This window comes from Xiphias gladius, chromosome 17, assembly GCF_016859285.1.
Source record: "Xiphias gladius isolate SHS-SW01 ecotype Sanya breed wild chromosome 17, ASM1685928v1, whole genome shotgun sequence".
Classification (NCBI taxonomy): domain Eukaryota; kingdom Metazoa; phylum Chordata; class Actinopteri; order Istiophoriformes; family Xiphiidae; genus Xiphias; species Xiphias gladius.
Window position 1 is genome coordinate 5,682,562 of NC_053416.1, and position 25,049 is coordinate 5,707,610.

The 25,049-nt window shown below is 43.6% G+C and overlaps 1 protein-coding gene across 1 annotated transcript; it reads right to left on the minus strand.

The window, feature by feature from the left end:
- Positions 1 to 3,688: 3,688 nt before the first annotated feature.
- On the minus strand, positions 3,689 to 25,049 carry tecta (tectorin alpha). Its single transcript, XM_040150296.1, has 23 exons — positions 24,986 to 25,049; positions 24,720 to 24,859; positions 24,292 to 24,579; positions 22,784 to 22,921; positions 22,505 to 22,670; positions 21,945 to 22,357; positions 21,004 to 21,571; positions 20,298 to 20,908; positions 19,635 to 20,205; positions 17,677 to 18,305; positions 16,299 to 16,956; positions 15,363 to 15,562; positions 14,280 to 14,660; positions 12,813 to 13,099; positions 11,967 to 12,247; positions 11,085 to 11,195; positions 10,281 to 10,483; positions 9,211 to 9,374; positions 8,772 to 9,020; positions 7,146 to 7,308; positions 6,967 to 7,051; positions 6,486 to 6,605; positions 3,689 to 4,122 (listed from the first exon to the last, which is right to left on the minus strand). Exons 1-23 carry the CDS (start codon positions 25,047 to 25,049, stop codon positions 4,019 to 4,021), a joined length of 6,594 nt encoding a protein of 2,197 aa, XP_040006230.1. The 3' UTR covers positions 3,689 to 4,018.

The following is a 25,049-nucleotide window of genomic DNA, read 5'->3' on the forward strand; positions in this document are numbered from 1 at the left end:
TATAATTTGTTGTTGTTGCTGAAGAACCTCTGACTTCATTGTAGCCCCCCAGCATCTGAAACCAAACCTATGCCCTTGATTTGTCTTGTGCTAAAACAGTGTGAAGTGGGTAAAAAGCCGGTGGAAGCCCTTCAGGTTTTGTCGGTCGTTCCTCAAATTCACGGTTATTAATTCAATTGTTATTTCTAATTTGTTTGTAGTTCTAGTTGGTTTCCCTTTAAATTTTTGATGCTTAAATCTTAGGAAAAGAAACTGAACCTTTTAATTCTGTGCAAATAACTTCGGTTTTGTTTTCTTGTCAGTAGGACTCACATCACTGTCTTCTCCTGGACTTACCCCGTTGCTATTGAAATTAGGTTTGTATTCAGCATCAAAACCGTTTACACAGTTTTCCCAATTTTTTTTTCTCCACTGAAAACCTCAGAGGCCTCCGACCAGCCTTTAGTTAGCTCACTGCACGGCTCTGCACCCACACACATAGTGAGGACTGAAGAATTGTGTAGGAAGCGTAACATCTACGCAACAAACAAAGGCATTTATTACATAGTACCTATCGTTAATTTTGCAACTGTCAAATGCCGATGATAGCTCATGGACAACAACGTTGCACACAAAGGCCCCGAGGGCGCGGCACACCTCGTAGAAAACTTTCTAAAGAATTTACTCAAATCAGTTTTGCAACTTTCAGATAAACAGACGCAATCACAAGGTGTGGACCGAAGGAGAAAAGATCTTATCATTGGAGCTGCGTTGCTAGGAGACAGCTGGAGCGATGCATTTTTCATTCCTGTAAGATACTTCAGCTCCTCAACAAAAAAAAAGGTGCTCAGTGTTGGTGTACTGTAATATAACGGAACATCACAGTCTTTCTGATTATTCGTGGCAAGAAAGGACGTTTCCTGTGGGAAGAAGACTGCAAACGGCAGCGGGCGTGGTGGATTTAGAGCCCCGCCTCGTAGCCCCCGCATGGGAGCCGCACGCGGTGCATCCAATAAACTTGACTCACACTGACTTTTGAGAAGTTCTTCATTTATTCATGGTATGGCGATGCTGCTCTCACAGGATAAAACGTCTTTTGGTCAAACACACACAAAAAAAAAGGACACTGATTATTAAAGACGGTCAAGACATACACCACCGAACTGACAGGGACTGTACATTTGTACACGGAGGGCAGCAAAACAGGCCTAATGACTAACTAAACCAAAACTGAGAATTTTCGACCGACTTCAGTGCTGAACACTGAAGGTTTGCATAAGATATGTGGTTACACATTGACATTTCTAACACGTAAGGTGCCGCGGGCAAAGCGACTGACCGGGGACTGTACTTAGAGAATCCGACACCTGCTCCGTTGACGGTATTACAGCATTAGGTCCTCACGTGTTCTTCCTGCAAGGCCAACCGGTGCTCGGGATCAGCCAGAGCCAACAGTCGGCGTGTGTGGGAGTAGCGTCAGAGGACACAAGCGATGACATGAGAAAACTGTATCTGATTAAGATGGAAATGAAATGTTTTGATGCATATCTTACGGCCACAACAAGCCCTGGGCGCTGAACCTGTGACCCTGAAATCTGAGTTTAAAGTAAAAGCGTATTCATTTCACAGGGCGCCCCCCTCACACGTGTGAATACTCCCTTCGCCTGTAAACTCCACTTTGACATCCAAGATAAATGCAGACCATCCATTAACTATGCGTCTGCCATCTGTCTGCATTATGAAATATCCTGTCACAGAGCTTTACGTGATCCATGGCCTCTTTCCAGCCACAAGCCGATGTAGATTTTGTTGGTTTAAAATGGTGAACACTGTAACTCCAGTCCTGGTTGAAATGATTGGCCTGAATTTTGAGTACAGGACTAAGTTAAATCCATCAAAAGGTTGCTAATAATCGTGTCAAGCGTACATCTGGTACCTGTATTTTTTTTGTGTTGTTGTTCAGTAACTTTGGACGTTTTGTTAAATGTTTCTGATTATACCAAAGTGGTTAATTTGCATTTATTTCTGAGGATAATTCTGTACTTTAGGTTCAGGGTGGCCAATGATTTCCACCAGGACCGTGCAGTGGTTGGTCTTTAGGTCAAAGAGGAAGCAAACAGATCAGCCCTCGCTCTGGCTAAAGGTAGCCAGTAGAGCTACTGTCCAACAGAGAGCCAGGGAGGTTTATGTTCACACACTGGAATCCCAGACACTATCAGAGCAGAACGTTTAGAGGAGATGGGCACCTGGTAATAATCTATCTGCGTAAGGATAAACAGGTTAAATCAGGTGTAAATGCACACTGAGTGCAGTGCAGTTGGAACGCTATCACACCGACAGGACCATATCTGGATCTGGTCTGGGTTGCATTGTGATTGGATCTCAGCCAGATGTAAAGGGCATCTGTACGTCTGGCCAAATTCTTTAGAGTACGTACTGGACATGGCAAGTATGTGTAAAGGTCAACCGACTATGCCTCCCCCTGCTCTCTCAAGCTACCTGCCCACTTCATTTTTCTCTTGCTCCCAATGAAAATGAAGCAAAAAAAAAAAAAAAAAATCGTAATTTCCTGAGGCTCAGTGTGACATCTTCAAATTTCTTATTTTGTCTAACAGACCAAAATTTCAAAGATTATTCAGTTTACTATCACATCAGATTAAAAACTAAAGCAGAAAATCTGAAAAATGCCTGGAGAATTATCGGTGTAGTTCTCGATGAATTGTCTGTCAATCAACTAAATAGATCAAATGAGTAATCAGCTCTAGCTGCTTCGGTAATATGATAACAGAGGTAAACCGTCAGGAAGTCTGCAGAAGGTCCACTTGAGGCCTCATGTGAGACTTGACGAATGTTGTCCGCTTGGACAGCCCTGGACATCTCTTGGAGCGTGAAGAGGTCCAGACATCTGGACTCAGAAGAGGTTGCCTACCTGTTTGCCCTCGGATGTCCGAAGGCATCCGTGGGCTTTCACAAGGCGGCCGTCGCTGTCACGTGACAATCCCCCCTTGTGCGTGACAGCGGCTCCTCCACCGTATTCCGCGAGGCCGCCCTTCCACCTGACACACATTCTGTTTGTTCGCATATTTGTCGCCCCGCCTAACTAATATTTGCATACTGAGAGCCACTCACAATGCCGGCGCGATCAAGATAAAGAGAAACGCTTGTTAATTCCAGGTTGTGAACGCGCAGACCCGGGGGTCAGGCATCATCATCCAGACAATCGCCACCCTGTCTCCTTGCAGCTACGTTCATCATTGCTGCTACTCTGTATTAGTGATTTGCATTCAGCGGCAATGTTCAGGTCTGACGCAGAAAGCAAAGCGTTTCCTCCCCAGTGTGGAGGTTGGAAAGTGGGACAGGCATCAAAGGGTTTGTCTTCCACACCAGTGTTCTGGGTTCACGTCCCCAATTTTTCTTACATAATAACTGACTTTCTTGTTAGTTGACCATCCTCTTTCCCCAAACATAACCATGTGGTTTTAGTTGCTTTACATTAAATATACATTAAACCCTCTGCGTTTTTTAAAACGTGTAGAAAATTTTTTCTCTGGCTTCCTCAAGTGGGATCATTAAAAAAAAAAAAGACACTTTTGTATGCATCAATGCACTCATTTTCTCTACAAACAATCCAAACCATCAGAATATTCTGAAAGATGTTCTAATCACACAAATTCTAAATTCTACACATAGTGGCTCTAAGCGACTGACAGTATGCGGGGAAATGCGTGTAGTCTTGTACGTAAATGACGGAGGGAGAGGAGACGGGGAACACCACGATGTAAAGTGGAGGGGAAAAACTGCGAGTTTCGGCAGGACTGGTCGCCCCCCATGTCTAGAAAGCTGACCTAACCCTCAGCTGCACCGATGTTATATCTGGATTCGAAGATTCGTGAATGTACGGTGTACTCTGTCTAGATTTTTCTCACAAGGCACGCGGCCGATCTACTTGGCTAATCAATGCCGATACTTGGTGCACGGTCGAGTCTCGTTATGCGTCTGATCTGCTTCATTTGCTGCCGCCCTTCGCTCCCGGGGTCTGCTAGGAGAAGAGGGGAGGGTGAACACGAGCCAGGAGCAGGGTGGCGACAGCGCTGACAATCGGCAGAGGAGCCACAGGCGTAACGTCGCAGCTCGAGCTCACAGCTGGGAAAAGAAGACAACGTGAACTGTAGAGGATGCGCCTTTGCTCATTTTTCTTCAAAATTCAATAAATATACATTTATATTTGCTTTGGGTTGAATTTATGTTACAATCAGTTTATTTTGTTCAAATTTCTTTCTCTGTGTATTTTTGCTGATGTATAATATATATGTGTGTGTGTGTGTGTTCTAAATCTGTAATACACTCATTTGATTTTTTTTGTTTTATTTTTTGATGTGTCTAAAATTTAAGGAAAGCACAAACCGAAGAAATACCGGATACATTTATGACGGAATCACATTTGGATAGAAAACACAGGACATGATAATAATAGTAATTCATGAATACCCACAGTTTTCCCTTTGCAATGAGACGTACACATGTGAAAACAAATCATAAAAGTTTGGCAGAGATTAAAAACAGAGATAATGTAATGCTCAATTATGTTTAATGCATTTTTGTCTGTATATATTCATTTGTGAATGTCTTTTGTGCATTTATCTGTTCTGTATATTTACATCAGTGTTTATTTTTCAGTCTATTTTTTCTGCAGCCCTTAGTTTTGAATTCACATGGTTTTAAGCCTGTATTTGTTTTTTGCGGCTTTGATAAAAGGCAGAATAATCAACGCCAGGCTTGGCATGGGCGGGCGGGTTATGCCGCTAGGCCTCCTGAAGAGATCGCTCACTGGAGCATTTTCATTGTCCTAAACCTACGGTTTAATACTATGATTGGTTTTTATTCTATTTATTCCCTTTTTAAATTGAACTACCGTTTGATAACTGCGGGTGTCCACACCTTTGCCGCCTGAAGCAGCTTTTGACCCTTATCTAATCTGCTCTGGGAACTCGGTGCCCCGCATGTTGACTTGCAGGTGACAATGCCGGCTGATCCATCACTTATGGCGGCCCTCCTGAATAGACCAGTCTGTTTGTTAAATGCCTTTATGCCACTTTCCAAGGGATTCACGCGGTAAGTTGGAAAAATAAGGATATTTACATTCATATGCATGACAATGACAACGTGCAAAGAGGGTTTCTACCGCCACTATCGAGCATCGTCCCAACTCACTCATTGTAAACCAGTAGCCGGTAGTGTGGTCACACGGTTCCCTGTGCAGAATATGGTTCTCAGGGTTTAATTTTAAACTGGGCTCTGGCAGCGTCAGTGGCTCATTCAGACCTGATTAAAGACTCGCCATAATGCAACCAAACCCAAACCGGGCGGCACTTTAGGTGGCAAACGGCCAGCGCATGAGGCCCTGTACACAATGGCAATGGAAAAGTGCTGAGATAAATGGGACAGACAACAAAGGCTATTTAGTTCATTTGTTTATCGTATCTCTATCAAAGTAGTGTTACGTTAGCTATCCAGCTAGCGTGCAGTCACGCAGGTGGAGGAGCTCTGAATGCCTTCCCTCCATGCATCAAATATCCGGCTTGTGTTACTTTTTATCCAGCAAACGTGGGGGAACGTCGTGCAGCCTGCTCCTGTGGAGTCTCAAGAACAGAGGGGTGTTTCATAGAGGGGCTGAGACGAAGAGGAACAAGTAAAGAAAACGGCGATGTTCACGGGCACAGTGGGGTACAAATCAAACGTATGTGAAGAATGATATATTACAGCAGTTTCTTGCAGCTGTCTGCTTGTTATCGTGCCGCCTTGGGGGTTTCAAGGCCACTAGGATCGTGAATTTGAACTCGGTATTATAAGCGCTAAGATGCAACATGACGGTACCCGACTTCGAAGTAGCCGAGGGCTCGTGCCACGTAAGGTATCGGATTGTTCCACTTGGTTTGTACAGTTAGCATATTAGCCTGCCAATGGCGGCAATACTGCAAGAATGCCCTTCCGGTTGCCTGTCTTTCAATAAAATTGTATGTCCTTTTGGGTGGCTGCAAATGGTGAAAAGGGGTCGAAATTATGCACAAGTTTTATTCAAAGTACTCAATTTATCGCCTAAAGCAGAAACTTAACTCGATTTTAGAAGTACATACAGTATGTTTACTGAGTACTGGATACTGGGTACTGTGCAGAACTGTGGTGACGACCTTGTGCGTTCAGTGTGGCTAGTCAAGTGTCACACGGGTTTAAACTGGTGAAGATAAACCGGAAAACTAGCCTGACCGGTGCCACTGTAATCTGGTGGGATAAGTTTCTATGGTTTTCTATGGTTTGGTCAGAGTTATTTAAAATTCCTTCTTTTACAAAATAAGACTGATTCACTGCTGATATTTCCTAGTCATACTATGATTGAGTAAAGCAGAAATACTTCACACCGAACCTTATAATCCCCTGTGTGTGCACCTCCGTGTGTGTGTGTGTGTGTGTGTGTGTGTTGTGTGTAGATGTGTGTGTGTGGTCCTTACTCCGGCAGCTTTTCCCGTCTCGTTGCAGCATCCCAGTCACGCAGCTGCAGACTGGCCCAGTTCCCCTGCTGGTGCAGATCTGCTCGCAGCCTCCATTGTCGTCCTCGCACCAGTCTGATTCTGAGAGGACACGACAGATGTGTGTCATGCAGGTCCTGGAGAAGCTTTGGAGTTTGACTCAATAGCTTTGCGAAAGTGACGGACAAGACTTTGGATTCTAGTTTATGATAAGAATTTCTGTGAAGTTTACGGTGAACTTGGACAGCCCCATCATTCTGGGATCAATCAACCAGGGGGAGACTGTGTTTTTACACATTTCTGACCAGAATTCTTTCTAATATTACAACTTGAATTGTGACTTGTTTTGCTCTGAATCCCCGGCACATTTCCAAGCCAGTAGAAACCCACTTTCCTGTCTGGAGGTAAAACCTGGACGGCTCTTTAAACCAGGACTGGACACATAAAGTGAGACCGTACTTACCTCTCCTCCTTATGGGTCCCACGGACAGTATTTGCTCTCTAAGGTCCCTGTCCTCCGAGTACATTCTTCTCTTGCGTGGGCAGTTCTGCATTCACAGCACACGCACATTAACACGGCGGGCATCGCTTCATCGTCGCTACGATTTAAGAGTGTGTTTTTTTTCCCCCCGAGTTTCTCACCACTTTGCAGGCGCTTCTTTCCGAGTCACACAGGGAAACGTCGCAGTGGAGGTGCACCTCATCGTAGTCCCCGATGAACTTGAAGACGGTGACGTGGAAGCGACAGGTCAGTGATACGCCGTTCTCCGCAATGCCGATGGTGTTGTCCTTAATGTTTGGACACCTAGTGAGAGCCAGACATTAAAGGGGGAACACACCGTTTGTGGGAGACTGTCCTGTTAGGTCTTTTTCCTACGTATGGTGGTTTTTAGGCAGCACACTGTCTCTGTTTGGCAGCCGCCAACATGGTGGCAGTGCCGCTGGCCTGCTATTTATCAGCAGATACATCGGTAAACCGCCTATATTCTCATCACCTCGTTCGTCAACTAAAACCCACAAAATTGGTGTTTTTCCTTTAACCCCTCAAACCCCTTGGCCGTTTTAACTCTCATTATTTACATTTACGTGTTTATTTTTCTGCCTGCATGTGCACAGGTTTTCATGGCACAGTAAATATCTGTACATGGACGGGTAGAGGAGAGTGACAGTGTTCCAGGGATGTGTGCGGTGGCCTCAAAAAGGATTCCCACAATGGAGCATCAAAAGTGTCCACGCCGTCCACACTACTGTTTTGCTAGAACATCCCACAAAACCACAGCCCAATTCTTTGTGTTTCATAGATGTGTAACGTGCATTTACCAGACACTGTATCTGCCAGTTACGGCACAAAACGTCGAGGTGCCTGAAATCCCAATTCACCTCTCGCTAGTCAAGTTTAATCGTGAAAGTTCATTCTTGAAAATCGATTTGCTAATGAAGACTAGGGGAAGCAGTTTAAACTGCCAGAAAAACAGCTAGAAAGAGGACTGTAGTTAAGTTATTTTGTTGAACTATTGAGTGTTTCTTGTGCAGGGAACAGTGAAGGAGTAAAGAGGGGAGTGATTTCAGACACAGCTAATGAGTTAGCTCTGGGCTACACCTGACTGCGAGAAGAAAGGGCGTGATTTGTGATGCAACTGTACATTAAAATACATAGGATTTAATATAAAAACAAAACTGGGTCGAATACTACACCGACATTAAGTTCCTTTTATGTTGCAGGTCCTTGTAATGTGCAAACAAAGAATACACAAGTTAATCAAAACAGTGAAATGCAGTCTCGGCGTAGTTAACAGTGTCCGTGAGGTGCACGGGGTGTCTCATGTCCTCATGAGTCCATCAAGTTTAGGAGAAGTTTAGTGCTGAGCAATGAGTCCGTTAATTGATTGGTCAATGTTAAGGGGCAACAATTATTATTGATTAGCAATTCATTGTTTAGGTAATTTATCAGGCAAAAACACGCTCGTTCTAGATTCTTAAATGTGAGGATTTCCTACTTTCTGTGAAGTAGATTATTGTAAATCAAATATCTTTACTTTTTTGACTGTTTGTTGAACAAAGAAAAGCAATTTCAAGACATCATCTCCGGCGTTGCAATTTTTTGATGTGCAGTTTTCACTATTTTCTGAGACAATCAATAAAAAAATAGAATAGAATAATCAAAAAAGAATCCTTAGTTGCACTGTGTGGTTGATGTTTGCTCTAAGCCCTAGTTTGTGTATACATGTGCGGGTGTGGGTGCCAGAGTGAAATACTCCCCCAGCCTACCCCCTCTCTATGATGATATAGCGGAGGCGGTCACCGCTGTGGCGGGACGGCGTGGCCCAGCACATGTTCACTATGAGGACGAGCTGATTCTCATCCGCCCCTTCCACAAAGACGCCCACGAAGAGGACGTCCCGCGTGCTGAGCACCACCTCCCCCTCCCTGTACGGCTGCCGGTAGGAGGAGTTCTTATACAGAGCCATCTTGGTGATGAAGTTTCCTTCCTGGGTTGGTAAGGTGAGGTTAATCACACTGCAGCACGGAGGGAAAAAAAGAGGATGAGAAAGAGTGGCCTGTTGTTACGTCGAGCCACGTTTATTATTATAATTATTATCATCATTATTATTACTATTATTATGTTGTTGTTGTTGTTGTTGTTGTTAGCATTATTACCATTATCATCGTCATTATTTATATCATATTATTATGTGCTCTGTCTGACCTGAGCATGGGTTTGAGGACAGTCTCCAGCGAGATCTTCAGGTCCAGTTCGTAGGCGCAGGAGAACTCCACGTTGATGGTCTTGTCCCTGGTGATGACGTTCCCGGTGTTGTTCACACTCTCTATCCAGACTGTGTTTTTGTACATGATGTGTGTGCCGTTCGACTGTCAGAGGGATATTTGGAACGTTCCCCGTCACAAAGCAGAGAAAAAAAAGATGCTCTAATCGTAGACATACAGTCGAGACATCACATACCTAATTATAATTTCATATTACACTGCTATAGTTAAATGAACAGCCTGTTATTTTAGGAAATATGCTTATGCCCCTTTCTTTCTGAGAGTGAGATGAGAAGATCATTATCAGTCTCATTTCTGTGCATTGAACGCAGAGCTGGAGTCAGGGCCTGGTTAGCTTAGCTTAGCATACAGACTGGAAGCAGGGGGAAACAGCTTAGAAAACATGCCCACTAAAACTTCTAAAACTCACTCATTAACATGTTGTACGTCCTTTGTTTACTCTGCACACAAACAGAAATGTAGACAAAGCAATTTGTGATTTAAGGGGAGGTACGTGCTGGAACTATTTCTCGACAAATAATAGTTTATCCGTCCGCCCTGCACTCAGTGAAGGAGGCTGCACACAGTCACTGCGCCCGGCTGTGACTGTAATGAGCATCCGGCACAAACTTGGGACATATTTTGGAAGCAGAGTAAAAAGGATAGAGGCAGGTTATATGCCAAAGTCAGAGTTGCAGACAATGGAAACTGCTGTGAGGAGAGAAAAGAGAAAAAAAAAAAGGCGGACAGTTTTCTGAGCAATGGCATCAGATTAATTCTACGAATGTCTCAGAAGTAATGCAGCAAAAATGTGCCGATGTCAAAATAATATACATAATGCAGCACCTTTAAAAACAAGTAAAAGTTGAGAGCGCGTCTTTAAAAGGTGGTATAAATTTTAGAGACCAAGAAAGCTGTGCAAAGAAGCGCATTAGAAAGCAAACTAGTGAACACAGCACAGTTAACACTCACGAGGCAGGCAAGAATAAGAATTAACGTTAGTTCACTGACCTGTACGATGGAGCCGCAGTGTCCCTTGGTGTTGTTGATGTGGAAGGAGATGAAGTCCTCTCCCTCGATGCCGCCGCAGTGCTCATCGTTGATCCTGACGTCCTCTCGTTCAAAGCCCAGCTGGAAGAGCTTGCACTTGGAGATGGAAACCTCCATCTGAGCATGCTTACAGGTCACCTCTGCCTGTATAATGTCATCGTCACCTGCCACAGGCAAACATCACAATCATTCCACGTATGCTGCAGGTTGAGAACAACATTATTTCATTACAAGTTATTTCTAATTGTCAGTGGAAAGTGCTGGGTCTCAATTATGTGGTTTAAAAGTTTTTTGGACATCGTAAATGACAACATATGATTTAAAGTAAGGACAGCAGTATAATTTTAACAACAGAGCCCCACTATAACATTGACATGGCTGATATAATCAGTCAATTTCACCTTATTAGTGATATATCGTTATTGGCGTACGTGTCTGCTGGTTACAACAAGTAACCGTAGTACAGATTATTGTTTTTTCAACTGTAAAATGTCCTTCTAGTACATATCTAGGTACTAATTCTTTAATAATCAAATTTATGGGATTTTTATCAAAAATATTGGTTTGTGTCATGGGTGTACGTTAAAGGATGAATATGAATCGATATATGGTTATCAGGTTTCTTTAGCTCTCAAATATCGATAGTGTTTGCCTCAGAAATCCAGCATGAGTGAGACTCAAAATATTTTAACAGTTCAAAACGTTACAAGAAAGCAAAAAGCTGGATGTGGACGACCTCACGTCGTTGTCCTATGAAGCGCTCACCTCCCGTGCTGGTGGGCAACTCTGGACAGCCGCACAGGTCCCCTCCGTTCTCCAGCTCACAGGTGAAGTTCGTGCAGATCTCTCCTGCACAGGGGTCGAAAATCCATTCTGCTAAAGACAGGTCCACACACAGTGTTAACTGTCACACACAGAGGGCTTTTTTTAAAACATGCATGTACAGGTGTGCTGACTGATCAGATGAACTGCGGCTAAAGAAAAAAAAGCACTGAGTGAACTTTCTGGTCCCGCTTTCGTTTAAGTGACGCTTGGGAAGAGTTAAAATAACAACAATGTTTGGCAGCTCTGGTGAGGGAACGCGCAATATAGTGGCCATAGTATAGGTCAACCCGTCAGCCATGAATTTATAACACATCGATTATGAATTAATTTTACTTAAATCCAGTCATTTCACCTACAGTAGATCTGTTTCTGCTCTGAATTTCTGTATTTACAATAAAACTGAAAGAAATGTGGGAACATCAGTAGACTGGAATAGTCACACATTGTAAACTACATTTTCACAAATCTAAATTAGCTGAATAATAATAATTTATAATATTCACTTTACTGTCATATTGCAATAGCTGTTTTCTTTTTTTTTACCACTTGCAGGCAGCTAAAACAAGGTGTAAAAGCAACACTAACAAATTAAGGTGTTATGGTGAACTTCATTCATTTGAATTTGTTTTTCTGGACACATGTAAGTCCAGTATTCACTCTCCTTTTAGCTCTGTTTTTGTCTCCACCAACTGCATTGCAGTGCACCTTGAAGTAAGTTTTAACTACATTACACACTCACATTGCAGTGCTACATTCTAAATCAGGATTTTTTTTAAAAATTGTAGCTTTAAAAATGTGTCCGGCGTCTCGCGGCGCCCTTACAGCAGTTCTCTTGGGTGATCCACTTGGTGGTGAGCGTGCCCAGGGAGCGGCAAGCCTCGGCGTAGGCTGCAAGCGAGCCACAGACCTGAGCCTTGCGGTGATTATAGCAGCCGTCCAAGTAGCAGGACTGGTAGAAGGGCCGGGGATCCAGCAGGCCGTGACACGGCTGGAAGAAGCCCTTCAGCTGGGTGAGCTTCTGACAGGCATCTTCACCTTGCAGGGCCAGCACCGCTGTGTTGTCGCAAGACTGGGCCAGAGCCACGTACTGGGTCTCATCACAGCTAGAGGGAAAAGGCGGATATCAGACTGTCAAAGTTATTATCCCCCACACACAGCACACTATGGCCGGCTCACCTGGTATCCCAAGTTCCCAGTGCCATTGTGCCAGAGTCTTGCTGGTAAATATGCGAGCCTGTCAACCCAGACCAAGGTCAATGGAGCAACATTAGCATTAATTCAGAGAGATTCTAGCATTGTTTTTCCTCCACCATCTCCTGAGGGAAATATCTGGTACTTTATTTGCCAGATGATCCACTATCACCAGCCAGTTGTTACCTTTGTCATATGGTGCAGGCCAGGAAGTGTATAGTTTATCAGAGCACTTTTTCAGAGAGTAGTTACCTGCTACTGCTGGAAACGGGGTTGAAGAGAGTGGATGCTACAAAACCAAAACAATAAGCAAAATGAGCTAAAAGAGGGTAAAAGAACTGCAAAGCTGGGTGACGAATCTCTGTGCATTCGTCAGCTTTAATGTTGTTTTTTGGGGGTGACCTCCAGAAGGTTTCACCAGAATTGTACATTTGTATACCTGTACAGTAAACACTGTCTGTGCCAAGCCTCACCCACCTGTTCTGCATACCGTTGGTCTTCCAGCTCTGGGCCAGCTCCAGGGCACTGACAGCCGGCTTGCCTCTTGAGGTGATGTAGTCGTCACTGGGGTCTCCGTTGAAATTCCCACAAAGGCCACACACCTTGTTCTGAAGCCGCTGGCCCATTGTGATGCTGAGGGTGTTGAAGCGGTTGTATCGGACCTGGATGTCCTGGGGTGTGTCGATTACAATGAAACCTTCGGACGTGGACAGACGTGTCATCAGCCCCGTTTGAAATGGTAGTGATACTGGTGTACCATTGACCTGGGAAGATAGATATTTAAGACAGGACACACAGTCAAAAAACAATTTAATTTCATTAATTTTAAGTGACCAACTTTAACATGCTAAACTCAGACCTTCTCAGCTCTCACCTAAAATTTGACCACTGTGGGATTTCTTCCTTTTTTGACCGCAGGAGTTAGTGAAATGAGAACATAATTAGTGTTATACAGATCCCACTGCTGTTTGTGTAAAAATCATATCAATAATTGTAAAATCAAGCCGGTTTAAGACTCACTGGAAGCCACAGTTGGAGGCAATCAGCAGATCATTATCAGGCTACTCACCTCTGTGAGTGTAATTTCAGTATGATGATATGGCCTAAAGTCAAAACTGGAGGAGATATAACAGGTTATTGGTGCAAGGGTAAATTTAGATTGGACTGCGGGAACTCTTTCAAGTATTCATGAAAGAAAAAGGAGATTTGAATTGGATCTGTTTGTTTAGTTTCTTGAATAGAGGTTTGATAAAGGCGTCTTTGACGGCTGACAGCACATAGCCAGAAGAAAATCAGGTGGTTATATGGACAAAAAAAAAAAAAACCATAATAGAGATAATAGCTCTATTAAAGCTAGATGGATGATGTTTGAAAGAAGAAAATAATACATTACTCCATCTGTTAAATGCTGTAGTTGGTTTCTTGGGAACTGCAGAGTTGATAATTCTCTTTGTGCCTGTCACTACGAGCAACATTTTCAAATGTCATATAGTTCATTGATGCGTTGTTAATATAAAATATTGATGAGTGCAGCTTTAAAGTTTTGGCAGGAATACGGTGTGAAATACAGCTTAGCTTTGGAGGAACAAACTATATCATACAAGAATTTAAATGAGAATGGAAGAAAACTGTATAAGGGACTAAAATAATACTACAGGTGCAATTAAACAGTTAAAGCTGCTGGATAAACTGTTAGCAGGTGATAAACCAGATGATTACCAAGTTGTCTCATCTCTAATGGTGAAAATTTTTTTAGGTTAAAGTTTGCTGTTTGTGAAGTCAGGTTAGGGGTTAGCCATTAACATCCACCGTAGAGCTCATCCATTTCAGAATCAATGCAACTTAATCTGACTGCATAAGAGATATCACACCGAGGGTAATCAGTAATTTCCAATATTTGGCTGACATAATAACTAACTGGTGATGGTCCATTACTTCTCTCACCTTGATAGTGCTGCCAGAGATGAGTATATTTTCCTCATTGATGTAAAGGTAGACATGAGAGATGGTGGTGAGGTTGGGTGTGCTCCATTTATCAAAGTTAGCGATGAGCTGGAAGGAGAGGTCAGGCAGCTTGTGACAGTTGGTAGACAAGACAAAGGAGCAAGAGGCCGGGAGCCGGAGTGATGCCCCGTCGAAGGTCCTGAAGACCCCACCACCCGAGGCCACACAGTGCTGGGAGCGTCGTGCGAAACAGCCCCGTACTCCATACCGCAGGGTGCACTCTTCCTCTGCCTTACAGCGCCTTGGGTCGCACTGGATCAGGTTCCGTCCAATGCATTGGCAGCGTTTGGTGCAGTCGCTGTTCCAGAACAGCTGTTTGGGCTGAAACAAAGAACGCTTCCTGTTAAAATTAGAGCTGAAACAGCCAACTGATTGATTAGTTGACTGACAGAAAAGTATTTCATTTTGAAAAACTGCAAACTGAACTATTTTAAGATTTGGGAGTATTGGTTGGGGAGAACAAACAATAGATGCCATTACCTTGGGCTTTAAGAAATTCTGGTAGGTATTTTTATATATATTCTTACGTTTTATAGCATATTCTAAAATGAATCACTTAATAAAACAAAACAAATAAAAAACAAACAAACAAAAAAACCCAAAAGAACAGACTGATCTATAATGAAAATAATCTCTAGTTGCAGCACTATTAAAAACATATATTTACTGCCTACTGCTACTTTTCTGATGCAACTTTGCAAAGTACGATCTTCTTCGATACCATTTCTTTACTTCAATGGAATTAAATGGCAAATGTTAAAACCGATTTAAAAGCTTTACAGTCATGACATATTCTTGCAAAATGTGTCCAATTAATGTTGAACTGAAAGAAAATTAACCTCCGACTTGCTCAGGCTGAGGTAAGTTTCATTGCAGGTTTGTAATACAGCCTGATTTAGTAGTTTTGGAGTAACTGTCAGATGTACTGACACTGATTGACCAACGAAGACCTTTAATAAAAAGCCTGTTTTGGCTGCACATGTCTTTGAGTTTACTCCATGTAGTGCTGGATGTGAGACTGACCTCGTAGTACTTGCCATCAGTGTAGCAGCCACAGTTTTGAGGCAGGATGCAACTCCTGCCATTCAGCACGTAGCCCTGGTCACACTGGCAGCCCTCCACACAGTCCTGGCTGCAGTCCCTCTGACCACGGGCTGGGGCACACTGGGGCGGGCAAACCGACATGCAACTGGAGTAATGGCTGTTGGGTGGACAGCTCTGGACTGGGAGCAGGCAGGTTGGCAAAGATATTAGCTAATGATTGTACTGACTACAGTGTGCACAAAGGAAATGTGGTCCAATGTTAATTAGTGTTGATTTTTCAGAGGTAAACATTTGTGGAGAAGTGCTGAAGGGAGAGTCATTTGTCCACATCGAGAGCTCATGTAACTCTACGGCAGCGGTTTCAAGGAAGAGTTCAACATTTTGGGGAACAGCTTTCTCTCCGAGAGTAAGATGAGAGATTAATGTAAGTCTTATATCTGTGAGGTGCTGGACTTGGATCCTGGTTAGCCTAGCTTAGTATAAAGACTACAAAGCAACTATTGTGTCATACCAGAAACAGTGTTCCCATTACTTTGGATAATCCATAGACCTCACTGTCAACAGTTTTTAATGGAAGTACCGCAAGAAGAAATAGTCCCTTTAAAAACTGTGTTCTGTGGATTATTCACAGCACCTAAGGAAAATAATTCTGGAAAGACATATTAACGTAGTTTTGACATACACTGTGAGCACCACAAATGCAATTCCATTCACATCCGTCGTATTGTGGTAGATGTAGGAATCTCTGAGACATATATCTGAAACCTCAGCAGATAAAACTAAAACTATCTACATGGGTAGATACCTCTAAAGGTAAATGAGAAAATATATGTTTTTGTGTTACAAGGGGAGACCATTGGACCACTGCACACACAAGCAAAGCACATCGTAAAATGAAAGTGAGGAGAGACTCACCACATGGAGTTTCACTCCTCCAGCTGGTAACAGGCACTCCTTGGGTCTGACAGGTGCTGGCATAGATCTGCAGCCAGTTGCAGATTGCATCCTGAGCTCCCTGATCCAAACAGGTGTCCTGCAGGCAGCTTTGGTAGAAGAAGTCTGGCGCCACTTTGCTGTGACAGCGTGCAAACACACCTCCTCTATCCACAATTAGCCCACAAAGCCTTACTGCCTCAGGCTCAACAAACACATACAGTCCATCTCCGATGTGGAAACGTATGCCTCGTGTGACTTCATTTGCCCCACTGTCAGTGCCCACGTTCATGTTGGCATCAGCCACCATGAGAGGGACGTCGTTTTTCACGCTTTTCTCTCCCAGGCCGCAGCGTGGGCAGGAGTCTCCACAGCCCACCTGGCAGAAGGTGTCCCTCTCTGCCCAGGCCATGCCCCAGTCAGTGGTGGTGAGGGTGGGTGGAGATAAGGGTACGCCCTGGCAGAGGCCACAGGAGCTGTTGTAGAGGTCGCGGGGCAAAGTCAACAGGAGGAGAGTGTTCCAGTCAAAGGCCACCTTCAGGCCAAAATCTGTCTCCAGAATGAGCTGCATGCCCAAGGTGAAGATGTTGACCTTCCCTGGGCCCAGCTTCAGAGGAAGGTACAAACGCTCCTTATTCACCTGAGTGAAGGGAGATTCAATGAAACTGGCTCTAGTTTGAACAGGTTTAACTCTTACTCCAGGATTGCCCATTAGCTGACACGCACATATTCCTACGGAAGCATTTTTTGCACAAGTGCATTGTCTCTAATCCAACTGACCTGCATATTTTCAAAGTATGTGGGGAAACCCAGGGTACCACTGGATAACATTAAGTGAAAGAGTTCCAACATGTTTCTCATACAGTATTATCTAATTCTAAGCAAGAGAAAGAAACAGAGGAGAGAATGAGAAAAAATGTGTGTGCGCATGTGTGTGGATGTGTTGAGTTATGTGTGTCATTTCTGTTCCTGCTCAGATCTTTTAGTTGGTTTGTGAACTGGGTCCAAATGTCGCTCAGGGTCGGGGTTTTGTCTGAGCCCAATCCAGCCTGATAAAAGATGCCTATTGAAATTAGATCCACCTAAAGCCAATCAAAGAGGAATTCACCTCTGCCTGGTTATTCTATCGCCTTGATTAGAAATATAATCTCCTAACATATATTAAAAAAAAAACAAACTACGACCTTCATAGGTCTTCCAAAAAAATCTGTGTTAAAATATAAATATTAATAATAAGGGCCTGGTGGTCACAGCATATGGTCGTTTGGCTCATTCCCTATTACAGGTATTCTCGAATATGAATACAATTTGTAATCATGGCCAATGATTCATTTACTGTTATTCCTGTTCATGCACTTACCGTAACAGTGTTTTTGTAGGTTCGTGAGACTTCAATCTCATACTCGTAGACCTCCAGTACAAAGCCCCTCACCCAAATTGCCTGGCCTGTGTCCCTTTCCTCGTTACGAACTGCCAATTTGAATTGAGGAAAAGTCCCAGTGACGGCTGCATGGTCCCTGCTCTCTCTCCCACAGTTGGTGGTGGCCATCCCAAGAGTACAAGAGCTCTGCAGCTCAAATGGAACGCCACCGAATGGCAGAAAATGTCCATAACCAGCTGCCACACACAGGGCCTCAGTACGCGGTTGGCAGATATACAGGCCATTATTCTCCTGGCAGTACTCCTCAGGGTGACAGGGTGCGAGCTGACAGTACACATTGTTGTCAGAGCCATTGCAGTAGCAGCGCTCCTGGCATTCCCAGTCTGTCCAGAAAGTTTGATTAGTGGCCAGCTGGTGCCCGTGGCTCATGCAGCCACAGTCGCTGCGTGCCACACACAGGCCATCCCGCAACGCAAAGCCTTCCTCACACTGACACCCCTCTTGGCATGGCAGAGGACACGGCTCTTCAGGTTCATCCAAGTTGGCGCAGGTCAGAGGGCAGGTACTGGTGCACTCATCAAAATGACTGTTCTCCGGACAGGGAAGAGCTGAGACAGAAGAGCCAGGTAAGAGAAAGGAATAAAGAAGGCACGACAAATGCCAAATCCATATTAGAAGAATAATCCAATTAAAAGCTTTGTTTTGAGTATCAAATACTCACCCTCCTGTAGGGTTTAAAAGTTTTTAGCTTGCTCCTTGGCAGCAGCTGCAGTCAATTTGGACACACCACAGTTACAATGGATGTGATCTAGTTTATGGCAAAAGAAGTATAAAACTGTCCGTGTTCTCAAACCACACCTTCAGCCTTATCCACAACGCCACCCTTCGTGTATATGCTCGGTATCATCCAATTGTTGTGGAAATATAGCTAAAATACAAAGCTTTTGTTTGACGTTAGCTGTGTTAGTTTGTCGGACAAAAATTAAGTTTTCTTTTAACGTTGCTAAGGAGAAATATAAGGAGTTAACTGTGCTAGCGACAAACGGAAGCAGTGAATTACGCCATATTTCGGCAAAAATATGATTATTGGGAGTGTATTTTGAGCATTTGAACAGGCAGGTGAGAAGTGGATTATGCTGAAGTTGGGGTTTGAAAAGTTTCAGTGGACATTTTAAAACTGGGTTACCGTTGGAAACCGAGTAACTGTTGTGAATCTAATCTGACTACAGGTGCAGTCTGCAAGCTTTCAGAACAACCTTTCCAGCCCTCAAGGGTGATTGTTTGATAAGACAGGTGTTTGGTGGAGTACACCTTTAAAGAAGAGGTAAATATCAGTTCATCACTATCACCAGCGGTGAAATGAAACTAAAGAAAAATACCGGACATTTTCACCTGTCAAACACGGGTGTAACTAATAACATAATTAACTGCAACAATGCACTGCAATATTGCTGGAACAGAGCCATCATTAATAATATAATAATTAGTTCCACCTGTGGTTTTCCTGCTATGCCAAGTCAATATCTCTACTGTGAAAAGGTCTATGAATCTGATTCATTTGGAAACAGCAAAGAAATAGGAGTACTCTGATGCTAGCATGCTAGCAAGACATGCTAAACCACACAGAAAGTAAGTGTTTACACAGGGTAGAAAATAATCTTTTGTTTTTTTCTCTTTTTCACTATCTTATGTTTTGTCGACTAGCTTGCTTGCTAACAAAATACAGTAATGTATGTATGTAGTAAGACAGATTTGTATATGGTAGAAGGCATATTTTTTTTAATTTTGGGAGAGCCAGACTAAATATTATTTCTTGTTGTGTTTGTTCCAGGTGAATGGTGAACAAGTGGCACTTCCATATATTCATCAATTGGAAGCGCCAACCAAACAACCACAATTTCAGCCTGTTCCATTACAGTACAGCTATATCTACTCACGGCAGTTGGTGGCACTCCTCCAGGGAGTGAGGGCTACTTGAGCATCCTGACAGGCAGTGGCATAAGCCTGCAGTGAAGAACACAGAGCTGAACGGTTCCCTTCCTTCACACACATGTTATACAAGCAGTTCCTGAAGAATGGTGAGGGATTGACCACTGCATGACATGCCAGAAATGAACTATTCCCTGGGTCATTGATGTTACCACACATCCAAGGACTCTTGTAGAGACGCAAGTCTGTGCACATGCGATACAGGTCATCACAGTCACCGTTACAGGTGAGGTCATCAGCAATTGCCCGCCAGCCATCTGTGAACTGTTCAGTAGACTCTGCCAGGCGTCCATTAGGGAGGCGAAGGTCATCAGTGGCATTGCCATTGAAGACACCACATAGACCACAAGTAACATTGTAAAAGAGGGTGGATAGGGAGATGTTGAGAAATCCCTGGTTTGTGTAGTGAACCCGAAGCAGACCGCGGGACTCCACCACTGTAGCATTGCCTGGCGCTCTGTAGATCATTATTGTCTCCATTGGATGAACATATGGGAGCGTCACTTGTTCCCCATTCACCTGGAACACAAAGAGGAGTCATAGGAATAGGCATTCAGCAGCTGAAAATAAAAAAAACAAAAAGGTTTTTGCTCTGTAGAGAAAATACTGACCTTTACTGTGTCAAAATCCTTCCCTCCCATCTGAGCTTCCAGGTTAGCCACTGTAACTACAACAGGTCTTTTCCAAGCGGGGCCTTTGTTGACCAGCCGCCTGCCTATCTTCACCTCAACCATCGAGCCATTAGCTGGCACTGCACCACACAGCTTCAGCAGGTAGTAAGAGCTATCATCTGGGAACAGCAGGAAGGTGCCATCAAAGGAGGATGTCACTGAGTTCTGAGTCATTGAGCACACTCCCTCCCTCTGAGGGTAGCAGCCCAGCAGGCCCACCTCCGCCACACACACCTCACCCTCCTTACAGGTCTCATTGAAGCAGGAGACCTCCCCAGCAGGCCTGCAGGTGCAGTGGAGGGTACATTCACCTTCTTCACCGCTTGGGCCTGCCCAGAAAGTGTAATTAAGGGGGTAATAGAGGCCGTTATGCTCACAGCCACAGTCTTCACGCTGTACACAACGGCTGCCACTGAGAACATAGCCTGGGTCACACTGGCAGCCCTCGGTGCAAGGGTGGGCACAATACAGGGGAGCGGTGAGGTCGGAGCAGGAGGCTGGACAGGCACTTGTGCACACTTGGTAATGGCTGTACTCGGGACATGACAAAGCTGTGAGCGAATAGGAGGGAAGAAATTATGTCAGATGACACAAATAAATTAACGTAAAATTAAGGATCTGTGTAAACCTAATCAAACAATCTCACCACAGAAAGTGCGAGATCTCCAGGGTCGTATCGTGACACCCAGTGCCTGACAGGCTAGAGCATAGGCCTGGATGGCCTGGCAGAGTGTGGTGATGTTATCCCTGTTGCTGCACATGTCATACACACAGCTATAAACAAAGACTGTGGGGTCCACTACAGCTCTGCAGTCCCTAAAAGGTCCATCAGTTTTGTTGATGAGCCCACAATAGTCTGAGCGAAAGTAGAAGGCCTCTGTGAGAGGGTCACACATGCTGCAGTTTGCACAACCATCTGTACACCTCCAGTCTGTGTCCTCTGCTCGCCAGCTGCCCCCCAACTCCACCACGCTTTCTGCTAAAGAGCCATCAGGTAGCACAGGATCATCAGCAGGGTCATCGTTATAGTTACCACATAGGCCACAAGTATTGTTGAAGTAGGAGCTGGGTAGGGAGACGGATGCATAGTGTTGGCCATCGTAGGTTACCAAGAGTCCAAAGTCTGTTTCTAAAGCAACGGCAACCCCAGACTGATACACCCTGACAGCACCAAGTTGGAGTTGGACTGGTAAAGTCTTCATCAAGCCATCCACCTAGAGAGAGGAATAAAGGAAAATTCAGAAAGGGAACAATGAATGATTGTAGAAAACATATTTCATTCAATATCAATCCCGTTTAGAATACTGTTACTTTCTTTCAATCATGACAAAACTGTCAAAATATGTGTGCTTGATCATTAGCTTGGACTCGGATATTACTAAAAATCCAGGTAGATGCATCCAAGAGGTAATTAGTGATCTGTTTACTGCGCAAACCTCTCTTCCAAGACGGTCAAAGGACTTCAAACGCAGAGTGTAAGTGCAGAAACATAACCCAAATCAACACTTTTGCATCAGCCCAACAATGAAGCACACAAGGCAAATATTTGTGGTAAGTCCTGATATTAAGGGTTCCTCAGATTCTCACCTGGACTGTTCCAAAACTGCCTTTGGGTAACATGACTCGGTGACCATAAACCTCCACTGTGACATCTCTTAGCCAGGAAACAGATGCGACCCCACGGTTCTCATTTTTGGCCTCCACACTGAAAAAAGGCAGCCCTTCCACCTCCCAGCAGGGCCGAGCAAGCAGGTAGGAGCAGGTTCCCTGAAAGTGATAGAGGAAGCCATCGAAGGTGTGGTAATGAGGGTCGCCAAATACCACACAAGTGCTGGTGCGGGTCGGCTGGCAGTAAAAGGCCCCTTCCTGCTGCTCGCAGGTCTCCAGCTGCCAGCATGGAGCTTCTTGGCACTGAACCTCGTTGTTGATGTCAAGGCAGCGGCATCGCTGTGAACACTGATCAGACAACCAGAAGATTTCCCCTCTTCTGTAATAACGCCCTGGAGAGGATGTAGGAAAGACAAATAGAGGAATTTCATTCCAAAATTTGATAGACTGCTCTTAGTATTAGCTGAACCAAAGATGCTGTATCTACTTTGCAAAAGAACAACCTGTCTGAACAATCTGTGTTTGATGTTTGAACTTGCCATTGTAGCTGCAGCCATTGGCAGGATCTATCAGTTCACTGTCTACGCGGAAGAACCAGCGCCCAGGAATATTTACATTGGTTGACTGTTCAATGTTCACTACGTCATTTGACCGTGATCCCGGCAGGTTGAAGAAGTGACCAATGTCTCCACCATTAAAACCTGACTGAAAAGGGGAAAGGTGTGAGGAACATGAGGTGAAACATTTATTACACATTTATCTATAACAAAAAAAGGATTATCATTCATGAAATGATAACAGGGGCACTGTGAGAATACCTGAGCTGTTGTCCCACCCAGTCCCGTTAAAGGATCTCCACCACTGGCTGTTCCTGTGCTCCATGTGATGTCTCCATAGTTGAACATACTGAAGAACGCTACGCCATCTGAGATTAGTACAGTTTGGAATGTGTTCACCTTTTAATCAAACAAGAGGATTAAAGTAGTTTTAAAAAGAGAAAAACAGTCATACGGTATATATAAAACATAAACAAAAGAGAACACCATAATGGAGAAGAATCCTTTCAACATTAAACCATTAAACAAATGTTCCCTTGCAGATGTACTGCTGCTAATAATAATAATTTGCCTTAAAGTAATTAACAATAATTTGCCATCAAACACATTCAAATAAGAAGAGTCAGTTTGTTCCCTTTTGCGTCCCTCACTCAACAGGGTTTTGGTGTTTTGCATCTCAACACATGTATAAATGTCTACGTAGGTTAAAACTAGGCTACTTTTAAGATATAACTACTAATTCCACAACATTTCTATAACTGTATTTCCAATCAAATACGTTCATGGAAATGTTATGAAAACAATGGTTATAAGCAAATTAGATGTCTAAAAAACATCATTTTTTTTTACCAGATTTTATCCCAGCTTTAAGTTTGACATCTAACTGTTTTGACAAGCAAATCACCCAAAACATGCTTACTGGTCCAATAGTACTGTAGGTTCGGGATGTTTTTAGCCTAGCTTAGCAAAAAAGAAAGAGGAAATTGCTTGCATCTAGCGAAAGTGGAACAAATGTAACTCCCAGCAACACCAGATCTGTCTTATTTACACATTGTATCTTGTCCATGTAACTCATGGTTGTCAAGGCAATTGATTGGTTACCATAAAGTATATTCATCAACCCAGCATCTGTGCACAGCATCACACTGGGGTGTGTATCTGGCCTCCTGAGCACAAGTGAAGAGTATTAGCTACTTAGCATGTTAGCATGTGAGAATTATCAAAATGATTAAATTATACATAGAAAAAAATCCTAGATAATGCAGTAACCGTTACTGTCACAGGTTCTAGGGGTGTTGTACAATTTTTCAATTCTGTGCTAAAGAGAATGTGTACTTTTGTTTCATAGGTTTCCATTCAGCAATCTAGACAGAAATAGGACAGCTTTGGAAATACTGGAAGGGATATTATTCCTTTTTGACTTAGCTAGGCCAACAGCTTCTCCCTGCTTAGACTTATTGCTAGGTTAACAGGCTAAACACACCAAAACTATCTCCATACTGTATGCACAGAGATGTAATTGATTTTAACGTTCTCATTCTTCACTGAGTAAAACGGTAAACAAGAGTATTTCCAATACGTTAAACTGTTCCTTCAAGAGTTAAGAATGTTTCTTAAAATGACACTGTCATTTGCTACTTCTGCTGAATTGTAGCATTGCCTTATGTTTAAGGCTTTAACACTGAAAACCTTTTTAAATGTCCCCATTCTTCTCCATGAGTGAATGTGTGACCAAGATATTTTAAACTTAGGCAGGATTTGGACTTTACCGGGGTTGTCTGGCTTCCTCCATAGAAGGTGACTTGGTGCCATGTTGCAATAAAGACCCAGGTGGCGGTGAAGGTGGGCATGTTTTTTAAGTACTTCCGGACATCCTGTGTTGCCCTTTCCAGTATTTCAGGTTCAGTTGACTCTCGGTAGTAGACATCTCCGCGGATGCCGTTGTGCACATCTGCCCAAAGTGGAGCAATGAATGATCTGCTGTCACTCAGGGGAAAAGCCTCTGGTGTGAACTGGCTAACCTGCACATTGAAGGAGATCACACCATTGTTGTTGACCTATGGACAGAAACGACAGGGTTGTGTTTTAGCATCACAAACTATACTGTATACTTTATTCATTGCAATAAATTATTTTAACACTGATGGATCATAGCTCTCTGTCCAGAGAGAGTTTGAGAATTTTGATCAAGGCTTACATAGATGGAACGGTAGGGGATATTGAAGAAAACAAAGGGAATGAGCAAAGTAATTTCGGGAGAACTCCCATCATCCATCTTGGGGGTCTCTAGATCCCTATGGCCGGGTCCATACGGATACAGAATATCCTGAGTACTTTCTAAAAACAGAATAATGCATAAGAGCTCATTAAATTAACTGTTCTCAAACCTAAAAGATGAAGAACTGGCTGTGGAGTATGATTTCAACATGTTATATCAATGGTATATCAATATTTATGTCATACCTCCTGTCTGAGCAAAGATGCTGAAGAGCTGGAGCAGAATGACTGGACAGCCTGGTCTGACCAT